The sequence below is a fragment of the Topomyia yanbarensis genome, chromosome 2, assembly GCF_030247195.1.
Source record: "Topomyia yanbarensis strain Yona2022 chromosome 2, ASM3024719v1, whole genome shotgun sequence".
NCBI classification, from domain to species: domain Eukaryota; kingdom Metazoa; phylum Arthropoda; class Insecta; order Diptera; family Culicidae; genus Topomyia; species Topomyia yanbarensis.
This window is the reverse complement of record NC_080671.1, coordinates 251,277,629-251,292,279: the sequence shown is the minus strand read 5'-3', so window position 1 is coordinate 251,292,279 and position 14,651 is coordinate 251,277,629. Positions and strand designations below refer to the sequence as shown.

General features: G+C 42.2%; 1 protein-coding gene across 1 annotated transcript; it reads right to left on the bottom strand.

Moving 5' to 3' along the window:
- Window positions 1-350: 350 nt before the first annotated feature.
- On the bottom strand, window positions 351-5,708 carry LOC131680238 (uncharacterized). Its single transcript, XM_058960957.1, has one exon. The coding sequence runs from the start codon at window positions 5,706-5,708 to the stop codon at window positions 351-353; it is 5,358 nt and encodes a 1,785-aa protein (XP_058816940.1).
- Between the last annotated feature and the right edge of the window lie 8,943 nt (window positions 5,709-14,651).

The following is a 14,651-nucleotide window of genomic DNA, read 5'->3' as shown; positions in this document are numbered from 1 at the left end:
AAGTACTAATTTTATTAACCACTTTTCTTTTATTTTGCAGGTAGTGTTCACTGTTCGACGGTCGGAATCAACTGAATTTATTTTTCCCTATTACAGCTGTTACTATCTATGTATAGGTGACGAAATGCATAGGAAGCAAAATGCCAATGCTACACGGCTAACGTATACGAGTGGGGTTACAAAGTAAAACCTACACCGTTATCAGCTCCCTTTAGTAACATCGCTAAATTTGTACGGTTAATCTAAACATTGCCACCCCCTTGAAATGTCATTTCAAAATAAACAAAATTCACAAGAAAAAATTTCAACTTATCAACTAGGTGAGTATACAAAATTCAATTTCTTTTTTTTCAATTTTCATTTTCAGGAACCTCGGATCGTTGGGCCGGATGTTGGTTGGTGGCCAGCGGATCATCTTCTTCGTCGTTGGCAGTAGTAGCAGGATCAGACAGCAGGCAAATTTTGGTGATTGGGCGGGTGATAATTCCCCGAGCAGTACGCAGCGTTACAACACGTGTCATTCCATCCGGGCCGGGTGAAGTGGTCAGGATTCGGGCGAGCGGCCAACGTATTGGCTGCTGCATTTCATCGACGACAATAACCATTCGACCGGGAAGCAAACTATCGTTTCGTTGGTACATCACGGTGTCTTTCTGAAGCTCCTGGAGGTATTCGGTGCGCCAATGACACCAAAATTTTTGGACGTGCAGTTGCAGCTTCTGGTAGTGATCCAGTCGGTTGACAGGGATGTTCCGATGGTCTGGGTCGGGCAAGGCTAGCATACTGGTTCCGATCAGAAAATGCGCAGGTGTTAGTGCAGCTAATTCATCGGGATCGTCCGACATAGGAAGCAGCGGCCGGGAGTTCATCAGTGCTTCGATCTGAGTGAGCACAGTGCTGACATCCTCAAATGACAGTCGAGACGGACCGAGCTGGCGGTGGAGATGCTTTTTAGCTACTTTAACGGCAGCTTCCCATAGCCCGCCGAAATGGGGCGCTTTTGGCGGAACTAAGTGCCAAGTGATTCCTTCGTCAGCACAGGTAGATGCGATCTGTTCGTTTACTTCCGAGTTTTGAAGCATGGCAAATAATTCCGGTAATTCATTTTTAGCTCCTTCAAAGTTTTTGCCATTGTCTGAGTGGATGTGTGCTGGGCGACCACGTCTGGCGATAAAACGACGAAGCGCACATAGGAAAGCCTGAGTGGACAGATCGCTGACGAGCTCAATGTGGACCGCTTTGGTGGCGAAACAGACGAACAAACAGATGTACGCCTTTGCAGATGCTGCGCGTTTGTGGATCGGCTTAAGGTACAGCGGGCCAGCGTAATCGACTCCAACGATACTGAATGGACGGCTGGGAATAATTCGGTGAACGGGTAGCTGCCCGATGTGTTGATGAGCAGGCACTGGATTAAGGCGAGCGCAGCGGAAACATTTACGCACAGTGCTACGTGCTAGGCGACGACCGTGCAGTGGCCAAAACTCTTCGCGCATGGCTGATAATAGCAGTCGCCCACCGGCGTGAAGCATTTTTTCATGATAGTTCATGGCAATTAAACGTGATAGGGGATGAAAGCTGGGTAGTAGGGCGGGATGTTTCATTTGGTAGGGTAACTGTGCTAGTTTAAGACGGCCTCCGACCCTCATCACTTTCTCCTGGTCTAGAAACGGACTCATTTGGCGTACATGTGAGCGTTTTGATATAGGTTTCCCCCTTTCCAACTCTTTTATTTCAGGACTAAATGCATCTTGTTGAGCAAAGCGAATCAGGGTAAGTTTGGCTTTGGTAAGTATTTCCACAGACAGTGATTTCGCAACAGGTTCTGCGTTGGGGGGATGCTGAGTTCTGGCCTTGGCGTGGGCGTTCAACAGAAAGCGAAGGCAGTAGCCTGTAACGTGTAGTAGGCGGGTGTATGACGACCAACGGAGAAACAATGCATTGACTGATGGAACTGACTGTACGGTAGCTACGATGTGTCGAACTTCTAGCATTTCCTCGGCCACACTTGGCGGGTTAGAGCTGGTCCATTCTCGATCCGGCAGAAGAAGCCAATGCGGTCCTTCCTTCCATAACGTGCTAGCCAGGAACTCGTCGACCGACATACCCCGGGACACCAAATCGGCGGGATTCTCGATACCAGCAACGTGCTTCCACTGACAGCCACGAGTGAAGTGCTGCACTTCCGAAACTCTATTTCCCACAAAGGTTTGCCATGTGTTTGGAGATGATTGGAGCCATTGGAGAACGATAGCAGAATCCGACCAGAAAATGGAAGCAGAAACGTCAATATCGAGAGCTCGTTTGACTCGATCGTGGAGATGAGCGGCCAAAACTGCAGCGCAGAGTTCCAGACGTGCGATAGTCAGTCGTTTTAGCGGAGCAACACGGGACTTGGCGGCAAGAAGTTCGATTTTTATGTTTCCTTGTTCGTCTTGGCAACGGGCGTAGGTGCACGCGCCGTAGGCTAGTTCGGACGCGTCGGCGAAGGTATGCAATTGCATGGTGGAACAGGGTAGAAATGCGTAGCGACTTACTCTGTGCGCGGTAATTTTCGGCAATTCGTTGTGATACTTTTCCCAGTTGACACGAATATTTTTGGGAACTGGATCATCCCACTCAATTGGTAGTAGCCACAACTGCTGCATAATGATTTTGGCCCGCACAACAACGGGCGCAATCAGGCCGATGGGGTCAAATAGCTTGGCAATAGACGATAAAATTGATCGTTTGGTGGGCGGTTTGCCGTCATGTTGCACTTGCGAATCGAATCGAAGAAAATCTCCTTCTGGTTCCCAAATTATTCCCAGAGCTTTCACCGTTTCGTGGGGGGTGAACTCCAGAGGGGATTGAGTGCCGATTTGGTCGGCGTTTAATCCGTGTAGGACTTCGAGTCGATTGGAAGTCCACTTGCGAAGAACAAATCCTCCCTTCCCAAGTAATTCGCTGATTTCTTTGCGTAGGCGGATGGCTTTTTCGATCGATTGCTCCCCACTGATGAAATCGTCGACGTAAAAGCCTTTCCGGAGAGCCCTGCTGCCGAGGGGATAGGACTGACCTTCATCGTCAGCTAGCTGTAGCAGTGTACGAGTTGCCAAAAATGATGACGGAGCTAACCCGTAAGTAACGGTAAGTAAGTCGAAGGCTTGCACTGGTTGGTCGGGGGAAAATCGCCAGAAAATTCGCTGCAGTGGAACATCATCTGGGTGCATGAGGACTTGTCGATACATTTTCGCTATGTCACCGACTAAAGCAATTGGGTACGTGCGAAACCGTAGCATTGTGGTAAGTAGCTCGTCTTGAACTACTGGACCAACACAGAGGGCATCGTTGAGGGAGAAACCGGTAGATGTTTTTGCCGAACCATCGAACACAACACGAACTTTCGTCGTGGAACTCGCTTCTTTGATGACAGGATGGTGCGGTAAGTAAAAAGATTTGGAGCTTTCGGCGCCAGTTGTTTTGGTCAGCTGCATATGGCCAAGGTCGAGGTATTCTTGCATGAAACGGTGGTACTCTAGTTTTAGGTCGGAGTTTCGTTCCAAGCGTCGCTCCAAATATTCGAATCGTCGCAATGCGCTTGCCTTAGACTCGCCCAGCATATCGTCAAAGTCAGGTTTTCGAGGAAGGCGAACCATGTATCGTCCATCGGGGTTTCTGGCGACCGTCGCTTGGTAGAGGGTTTCACAACGCCTCTCTTCGATGGAGTAGTTGTCCTTGGTTGTCAGTTCTTCCATTTTCCAAAAACGCTCCAGACTTTCTTCCAAGGAAACCATCGATACAGTTACGATACTGCTGGGACTGGAAGATACTCTCTGTGTTGGAAGAATTGAATCAGCCGAACCCGCAACGATCCACCCAAAAACGCTGTCAACTAGGAGTGGGAGATTGCCATGCAATTGTATGCGTGCGGCATTCGGGAAGAAGGAGTAAAAATGCTTAGCTCCGAGCACCATATCGATCGGCTGGCTCTTGGGGAATGTTGGATCCGCGAGAAAGAGATCCTTTGGGATTCTCCATTCGGCTATGGAGACATTATGCGATGGAAGATTGGCCGTCACTTTATCCATTACGAGGAAGCTAACACCACAAGAGAAAGGTTCCTTCCTTGAGCTGACTTGGGCGTAGACAGATTCGCTAATGACTTTCGATACTTGTCCGGCCCCTTGGACAGTAACGTTGACGGGATGCTTCTTTAAGCGGAGAATACGAGCCATGCGGTTGGTGATCAGATTTGGCTGCGATGCGCTGTCCAGTAAAGCGCGTGCAGGGTGATGCTGCCCATAAGCATCGACGACGTTGACGATGACGGTCAATAAGAAAACGTTTTCACGAGGTTGCTGAAGGGAAGCACTAACAATCGAAACATCTTCAGCAGCAGCAACAATGGTTTGCTCGGAGATTACGTTAGTAGACGACGAAGTAGCCTTGACAGCAGGCTCGATGGAATTAATTGAACGAGAAGTCGCGTCGTTGCTGAACTTCTTTGGGCCGGCGGTTTGGCCCGTATGCAGAAGAGTATGGTGGCGCTGGTTACATTTTCTGCAATTCATATCACAGGGGCATTGACGTACCATGTGATCTCCTCTCAGGCAATTGTGGCACAATCGCTTCAGATTTACAAATTGCTGCCGATCATTCACAGACATACTATTAAACTTGCCACACCTTGCCAGAGAATGCGATTGGCTGCACGTGGGGCACTTGAACGACGGGCTAGCGGTGGATGCGCAGGACGACAAACGAAACTGGGAATGCCTCCGGAACTGACTGGTGGACGCACCGTCATTAGTCGCACTTGTAGATTGATGGTGATTAACGGAGATCGATTCCAACACGCGGGTTCTACGCTGGAGAAAATCGATCAAGCAAGCAAAATTCGGGTGCTGCGTTGTGGATGCGTGGTCCTCCCAGGCCTTCAGAGAGTCATCGTGTAGTCGCGTGCACAATAAATGCTCAAGGATAGTGCTCCAGGCATCCGTCGGTTCTCCCAACTGGTGAAGAATCTTCGTGTGTCTCTCGAACTCATCTACCAATCCGTGAAGCGTTGCTGCAGTCTCCTTCTTCATGCGTGGAATGTCGAAGAGTGCCTGAAGGTGTCGCTTCTTCAGTAGATATTCGTTGGAATACCGTCCCACGAGAGCTTCCCAAGCAAGAATATAATTAGCGGAGCAAATTGCGATGGATTCGATCAATTGAGCAGCCTCCCCCTTGACGGCTGCTCTCAAGTAATGGAACTTCTGAATAGGTGGAACATCAGCGTTGTTGTGGATTAAAGCCAAGAACGTATCATGAAAGGTCAGCCATTGCATATAGTCGCCATCGAACTCAGGAAGCGAAATAGTAGGCAGTTTAATGCCAGAGAGAGCGGAAGTAGCATGCGGGGGTCGGGGGTTACTAGCGTTACCAGGAAGTGCAGGCAGTTTAGTAATTAATGAAGCCTTTATTGTAAAAAGCCGGGGTTCGAAATCAGCACGGACTGCATCATGTTGTGCCCTACCTTCTTGATCTGTCGCTTCAGTTTCCAGCTCGGTTTGAATTTCCTCCAGAGCAGCCCAAATGCTGTTTAAATGCTCAAGCCTCAATAGTACCTGAGGTTCGTCCCGCTGAGCGTTGTAGTCCACCAGAAATGCCTCAGCCCGACCCAGAGCGCCAATCATCGTAGCTCTCCTTGCAGTCAGCTGATTGATTCGCTGGTTGTCAGCCATCTTGACCAGCAATAAGCGATCGAAAGAACGGTTGTGGTTCGAAAATGCGTCGATCTGCAGAAAAAAGGACCACGGTAGACCCGGAGGATAAACTATTGCAGATTGGAAAGGTACTCACCTTCTCCAAAGCAATCAATGCCTTGAATTTTATATCCAAACAGGAACAGGCTGGAACTCGATCAAGAATTCCAAAATCTTGATCCGAATCAGGAAGCTATATTGTTCGCAGATACACGCTACAATGGCTGCAAGTCGTATCGAAGAAAATGGCGCTAGATGGCCGAGTACCGTAGGTGATCCTCGAGTCTATTCAATACACGGCGCAGGGGCCATAGAGATGGGCGGTCACGTAAGTATCCCTCGAGTGGATCGTAGAGCCAGTATGTGCACTGCCTCGCAAACTACCGGATCCGAAAAACTTCTGCCTGAAGGTATCAGGCCTTGTATAAATATATTCCAACAGGTGCTTGAAGATAGCGATGGCGACTCTCAGATATCCAAGCGGGAAAATAGACGGCGTCTACAATGGCGACTTCAAGAATGTCCGGCGAGACAAAGTTGCTGTTCAAACGAATCGGCGATGGCGGAATCGATCGTTTGCTAATGGCGATCCTGGTCACGGCACCAATTATGATCGCGCTAAGTGTCCTACGTTGTGGTTTTTTTTAGCTCACCGATTTGGACAGCAACGCAGCAAGCAGCAGCTGAACACCGCAGCAGATGGAACAGCAAGCAGCACTTTGAAGAAGGGCAGGAACCACGAAAAACTACACGGTAAGTACTAATTTTATTAACCACTTTTCTTTTATTTTGCAGGTAGTGTTCACAGTTCGACGGTCGGAATCAACTGAATTTATTTTTCCCTATTACAGCTGTTACTATCTATGTATAGGTGACGAAATGCATAGGAAGCAAAATGCCAATGCTACACGGCTAACGTATACGAGTGGGGTTACAAAGTAAAACCTACACCGTTATCAGCTCCCTTTAGTAACATCGCTAAATTTGTACGGTTAATCTAAACACAATATTTTCAAAGAATGCTGCAGATTTGAAAAGAAGGAAAAGATTTTCACAAATTTAAATTCTTTCGTGTTATTTGTTAGCGCTGATAAAGGCTATTTAGTTTGCTACTAGCAAGGAGCTGCACAAACAAATCGATTTCTGCAGTTAATTAACGGAGGCTGCCAAAAAGTTCGAATAAAAAGATGCGACTAGTGTACTTTGCACGTTCTATATTTTATCAATACTAGAGAGGATCAATAAAATAATTCAAATTGTAATAGCGACATGCAATTGTGGCAACACTGGCGAAGAGATGGTGGGGGAACACGCACATTCGTTTTAGTTATGATGATAGTAGCAGCAGAAAGGAAAGGAAAAGCAGTGCGCGAAAACGAGCAAGAGAGGATAATTTAAATTCTCTTTCTTTCTTTCCACACATCGTATATTTTATATAGCTTTCTGAAAATTATTTGTTATACACCACAAAATGTAAATTTCAGTTTAACTCTTATTACAACACAATTAATTGGTCCTGTAAAGAACCGTTTATTGTTTTATTGCGGGAGCATAATTCAGACGCACTCCCCGCGGACACGGTGAGCCACAAAGCACTATTTTGCATCCTCGAACAAACCGACCAAGTAGGCATCGTTGGCTTCTCGGGGCATCATTACGACTGAGCTTTGTAAGCGTGGCTCGATTTTGCAGTCCTGCACAATCTCACGACCCAGACGCTGGAACGATAGCCTACTCTGTTGCCCTTTAGTAGGGGGGGAAATTCTTGCAGGGCGACAGTTCCTGATCGGGTTGCGATGAGTCACCAGTAGCTGGGGCACTTTTTCCGACCGTCGTCATCGCCAACTTCTTTCCTTCGGTGGACTGGCTGCTTGCTAGTGCTTGAACGAATACGAATGATGAGAAAAACCGACCAACAGATATTTATATAATCGCGCTAATATGCACCACTATCGCTTTCTCGCTCGTTCTCGTGCCGTGCATGAGCCTTTCCTTTCCGTCCGGCTTCTAATGGCCTAACCAAAGGAATATGCCGTCTTTCCCCCACCAACTGCTTTCGTCAAGCAACCCAATGCGAATAATCATAAAAAAAAATAAAACATGTAGTGGACCTATATATAAACTTTTCATTATTTTATTGTTCGGTTGGTCCACCATTTTGACGGCTCTGTGCGGGATGGGCTGAAAATTTTCACTTTTCCGAGTCGTTTTCGAAAGATTTTTCAAAAACACAATTTTTTGTTATTAGTGCATGTTATACATACTTCAAATTTTAATACAGCATAGAGGAACATATTTTCAACAAATTGGCCTAAAAATCAAATCATTCTGTTAAGTATGATAAAAGTTATTAACGTTCAAAATCTGACGCGGCACCGCAGCCGATATTTTGAAACGGGACCCCTATATTGAAAGCTTAAATGTATTCTACATTAAAATGCGCATCAAAATTGATTTTTCATGACAAAATGTACTGTCGATGCTTTGGTCCATGTATAAAGTTAATAATGTTTCGAAATTTATGTCTCAAAGGATTCAATATTGAATTCTGACCACATTACAACAAAATGCACACAGTGCGCGCTAACTTTGACAAATTCCATAGTGTTGCCGATATGAATGTAAACAAAAGGTTACTTTCATAGAACTTTCGGACAGGAAATTCCGATTCAAGGTCCTTTTTGATGGATTCTGCTGACTTGAAGAGCTTTCATTGGGTGTCACAAAGGGATCAAGGTGAGTTGAGTACTATTTATTTGGTAGAGGCTTAGATAAACTGCCCAGAAAATTGCGGCGTCAGGTAATACTATGGCATTGCAATCTATACTAGGCCTTTAGTTTTCTGGACAGGATATCTTTGCTAATAATGAATTAATTAATTTTGTATTCATTCTAAAATATTTTCTATGCTCTATTTTAGGTATTGAAGTGATTTGAATGCCGTCAGCGCCGTATATACGGTGAAAAAAATCGTTATATGCAGTAAGTAAATATTCACAGTTTATTTTGAAGTGGTCCGTTAATTGGTATCAATCTCATTCATTAATCGAATCGCAGTAGCCGACGACTGCTTTGATCAACGCGTGTAGTGCTTTGTATTATTAGTGCTGTTAAAATGGATAAAATAAAGTTGTTCGATCTCTGGAAAGTGGCCAAAGGTGAAAATAAAAATAAAATAAAAGTTGTGTTTGAGGAAATAATGAGATAATTTGATGTGGGACAAAATGAAAAAAATAAGTTCACTCAGAATGCAAAAGCTGTAACAAATAAAACATGTAAAAGGTTTGATCAATTTTGGAAAGACAGTAATCGAATTGAGACGAAAGTGCTCGATAAAAATTCGAAATATTTTGAGAAGCCGTTAACAGTTCCTACAAAAGATTCAAACTGCACTTCCTCCCAAACCAGCATTCACAGAAATTCGTCGCTTACTTAGAACAGAATGAAGGGTAATCCTTAATTCATTTGCTTTTTAAGGCAAAATGCGCTACATTTTATATTATGTCAACACTTCCATTACCAACAAGTTTCATGAGCGAACAAGGAGCTGAGGCTCGGAACGATCGACTGAGTCACGGTAGAAATTGTTCAAGAGTCGCGAACATGGAAGATGTTTTCTTTAGAGCAATGGACTCGTCTAATCCGGTTCTTGCAGTTAGAAGATCCCGATACAGTAAACGCACTGAAATAAGTTCAATATTAAATGAGTTAGCACTTTGAGAAAAGAGACACGATTCAGATAACTATAACGACGACGATGCTGATGATGTTGATGATTGTGATTATAATAATTATGAGGATGACGATGATAATAAAGTAGTTACGTAGAAAATACATCCTAGATTGCATGATTCAGTGATCGAAACCCAAAACTTCATGAGGTATTTGAAATAATTAAATTAAAATTTGTGTTTGCCATTGAAATTGACAAAATGATAGTATCGCCCCTTTGACGATTGTTTACTTTTTCGGTCCCACCTATCAGCATTGAAGTATCGCCCTTGCATTTTTTTACAATACCAATTTTACAATTGTTGGGGGTTTGGTGAAAATCGATCTTACTGTCCAAACGGCAATTTTCCGAAACCGCAATTTTTGAAGTTTTAAAATTATGCAGAATTAATTTTTCAGAAAATAGTAACAGAGTTCGTGTTTTAGCGAATTTGTTGAGACTTTATTGTAGTCATGAATATTAACCTGAGAAAATTCACCATAAATACTTCTTGGACGATATACCGTCAAAATTATTTTATCAAATGATGCGCTGTTTAACGTTTGTAAAACTCATCGAAGATACTAAACTTCCGAAATTGGCGGTTTCAAAATGATGTTATCTTGACCTTAAATTACTGTTTTTGAACATTTGATCTATACATATAATTGGTCATACAACAAAAATCAAATTCTCATCAAATCGATCAGGACCTGCTGGAGTCGAATGGAAATCGTCATTTCTCATAAATTTCTCTCTACATTCGGAAAGTGTTATCCTCGATATTAATCATATTACGTTTTCGTCTCAACTCGACGCATTCCCAAAATAAAAACCTGTTTTTATCCACCTAGTGGTGCAATTGTGCTTTTCTCATTTGTTCAGACTACGATTCCATGGCGGGTTATGTTCAATACAATGGTGGAAATGAATATTACATGTTCAGTACGATTTGCACATACGTACAATGGATCGACAGCCACGATCTTGAGATACTATGTGATACTGAAACATCGCTTGACCGCCGCTGGTTTCAAGCGATGTTTCAGTATCACATAGTAAGATCCGGGAAGTACGGGTCCTGCCGAAAATTTTCAACTTGTTAAGAAATTTTAAACTAGTTTTAATTTTAAAGTAGCAACCCCTCACTGCATACTCCCTCCGGGCCGGTATGATTGACGATTTTTAGAGTGATTGCATAACCTTTCTATATGAGAAAGGCAAAAATGTACCAAAGTCCAAAAAAATCAATTTTTGTCAAACATTATTTTTTTCGAGTTTACATCAAATCTCGATGTTTCATGCATTATAAAGTCATTTGGCATCAAAAATACAAATTTGATTTTGAAAATTTTTCATTTCAGTTTATATGGGAATTTGCTGTGTGATTGCACTCTTCAACTCGTAACTCCGGAACCGAAAGTCCAATCAATAAAAAAATCAATTGCAGCCGATGGGAAGGTTGTACCTTTCATTTGAGACTAACTTTGTGCAAATCGATCCAGCCATCTCTGATTAATAGAGGTCACATTTTTTTTCCACATACACCCACATACATACACACACAGACATTTTCCGATCTCGACGAACTGGGTCGATTGGCATATGACACTCGGCCCTCCCGGTCGGGATTAGATTGACGAATTTTAGGGTGAATGAGAAAGGCAAAAACATTTTTGCAAATGTTGAAAGTTATGCATTTTTTGGTGCGCAGTTCTATGTTTCATAGACATTAAATCAATTTTAACTTCGCTTCCAATTAAATAAAGACCCTTATTACAGTACATCTCTACAAAAACGAGCTCAATTTGAAAAGAAATCTGAGGATTATGATTGATTACAGAACTCTGGAATTTTCTATTGGAATGTTTTCAGGCAGGATTTTGATATTGATGCAATTAGACAACTGTGAAATCAAGACCAATAGATCAGTTACATATCAGGACCCCATTCCGACAATTTGTCAAAAGTCCTCATTATGTTTACAACAACAGGATATCAATGCACGGATCAGATAATTGTTATTGTAATATTGAATTAAATCAATCTGCATCAATAAATTTTCAACTTCAATCCAATTTTTTTGTGGGTGTGGTGGCGGGGGGGGGGGGTTGTATGGTGTTAAACCCCAAAACCTTCTCTTGGCTACGCCGTTGCTTGGAGTTATTTATTTCGCTTTTCATTTTCCGATATGTTTCAGATCGATCCGATGGTCATGAGTTAGAAAAATTGCAGTCAGAAAGTTCGCACAAATGAACATTTTTGCACTGATAAGTTATCAAGTTCCTTCCAGACAACTTGGAAGTGGTCGGTGATTATTTCTAGCGGTTGTAGATAGTAAAATGAAATACAAAATTCGTTTTATCGAAATAATTTTTGGCTTATTGCAATGGATTATTACTATATTGAACAATAAATAGGCGACGAAGAGTAATCCACAAACAACAAGCCATAACTTTTAAAGTATTCAAAACAGATCTTTGAAGTCTTCAGTAAAGTTATTCGCAAAAGTAAGAGCTACAAATTTGCTGAAGACATCATTTTGATATAATCACTTCCAAGAAAATTTATGAAAATATCTCACTCATAGGGGGATTAATCAGCAAAAGCGCAATACCAAAAGAAAGGGCATATTGCCTCCATTAAATTCACCGAAGATACTATTGACCTAAAATAAGCCGTTTCGGCGTTAAAAATAGATTACATGTTTTTGGTCATATTTCTGGCAATGGGAAATGATAAAAATCTTTCGTCCGCATTTAATGTTAAATATCTCTTTTGATAATAGTCCGATTTCAACAATCTATAGCTTGTTCGAAAGGTATTCGTTGAAGCTATCTAAAAATATATAAATTGTTAATCTATGTTGTCAATTTCGGCAGATAATTCAAAAAAACTGCAAAAAACGCCATTTTTACGCATTCAAACATTCATATCTTGAAAACTAAACATCAGAATCAAAAACAAATTAATAGCGTTCATACTGTTTTTTAGTTCTTTCATTTAAAATTGGTTTGGATAAGATCGGTTCAGCCATTGCTGAGAAACACGAATGAGAATTTGTCCGTTACATACACACACACACACACAGACACACACACACAGACATTGTCCCAAATCGTCGAGCTGAGTCGATTGGTATATAAGACTCGGCCCTCCGGGCCTCGGAAAAAATCTTGAAAGTTTGAGCGAATTCTATACATTTCTTTTATAAGAAATGTAAAACCATGCACCCATGCAAAACTGACTCAGACATCACTTCGTTAAAAGTTTAATAACTGCTTTTAACAAAGTCGGATTTACTTGCAGTCTTCGACTAAGTTGTAGACAATTCAATTATCCTTCTTATTTTCACTTACAGTGATAATACGATGCATACAGTGCCACCTAGCGGCGAAAATGCGTGCTGGTGGGTTTTCTCCATGTAAATTGTTGAAAATTCCCATACAAACTTCAGGCCCGTTGGTCCGGTAGTTAGACTTGTCCGATTTGCTTCAAATTTGGTGCAAGTACTCCTGGTGGGACTAGGAATCGACGCAGAGGTGGGCCCATAGGGGTCATTTTTTTCCTGTCACCCTACTGTGCACCCAGTGCATTAACGCAAGTGACGGAAGGTTATCGAAAAGTTTCGTGAAAATGAAAGTTCCAGTAATGATGATGATTTTCCCAAACGGTTCGTTTTCGTGAGGTTTTTATTTGTTCTTTGGCATTAGGATTAGCGATAATAATTCAAATCAAGAATACTACTGGGAAGTCACCTTTAGAAAAAGTGGATGTCGAAGTAAAATTTGAAACTATGCACGCATGTACTTCAGAGATAGCGTGATATCAGGAGCTGCGATTTCATTTCAACGCTTTTTTGTGAAAAGGGCGATACTTACAAATGTAAACATAGGGCTTTTTTCTTACATGCGAATGAGGGTTTTGAAACGCAACAAATTAACCTAAAAATTTTGATTCTACGATATTGCTTTCTTAAACTACAGCAAAAAATACAACGGGCGAAACTGTATTTTTGTTTGTTTATTTAAAGTTTCGCCCTCCACGCTCCATGCAAACAAACAGGGCGATACTTTTTTGCTAGCAGTTTAGAGGCAAAACTGTTATTTTCGTATTTTTTAGGATTATCAAACTGATACCAGCTGTAAATAGTAACAATGATCTCTATTGAAAAAAACCCGGACGAAATCGGTGGTGTAAAACGGAAGTTATTGTGAAAAAAACGTAAGAGCGATACTTCAATGCTGATAGATGGGACCGAAAAAGTAAACAATCGCCAAAGGGGCGATACTATCATTTTGTCAATTTCAATAGCAAAAACAAATTTTAATTTAATAATTTCAAATACTTTATGAAGTTTTGGGTTTTGATCACAGAATCATGCAATCTAGGATGAAAAACCTGTTTTAATCCACCTAGCGGTGCAATTGTGCCTTTCTCATTTCTCTAAACTATGGCACGGAGGCTTTTTATGTTCAACATAATTGTGGAAATGTCCATTACATTCTTAGTACACTTTGCACTTATACACAATGGCATGCCAGCCACGAACTTGATGAGCTACGTGTTGACGGTGAAACACTTGAAATAAAAAAATATAATACTCCATTAGCCTAATCAGCATTAGATCAATGTTATCTGCTTGCTAACTCATTTTGTCATGTGGGGGTGGGTATGTGAGGAGGGCGAAAGTCCCATGAACGAACGACTCCCGAGCTTAAATTGGTATGCTTTGTGATATAGTGGTGGTTTAAAGATGATGGGGTTGAAAGGGAGGGGTATGAGGGCTGGAAGGGGTGGTGGTCTGAGGGGTGATTTAAGGAGATTTTTAAAGGAGGGAAGTGAACAGTAGAGGGGGGGGGGGTGTAACCCCTCTCCGTAAACAATCAACTACGCCCCTGTTAAAATCCAGAAACCCTAAACGAGTCGAAAAAAAAATTAGGCCGGGATTAGGTTGACGTTTTTCAGAGTGATTGGATAACCTTTCTATATGAGAAAGGTAAAAATGTGCCAAAATCCAAAAAAGTGAATCGTCGTCAAATTTTTTTTCGAGTTTGCATCAAATCTCGACGTTTCATGCATCTTGAACACATTTAACATCAAAAATAAAAACCTGTTTTAATCCACCTAGCGGTGCAATTGTGCCTTTCTCATTTCTCTAAACTATGGCACGGAGGCTTTTTATGTTCAACATAATTGTGGAAATGTCC

Coding starts and splice junctions, on each gene's coding strand:
- LOC131680238 (XM_058960957.1), bottom strand. CDS start 5,708: ATGGCTGACAACCAGCGAATCAATCAGCTGACTGCAAGGAGAGCTACG.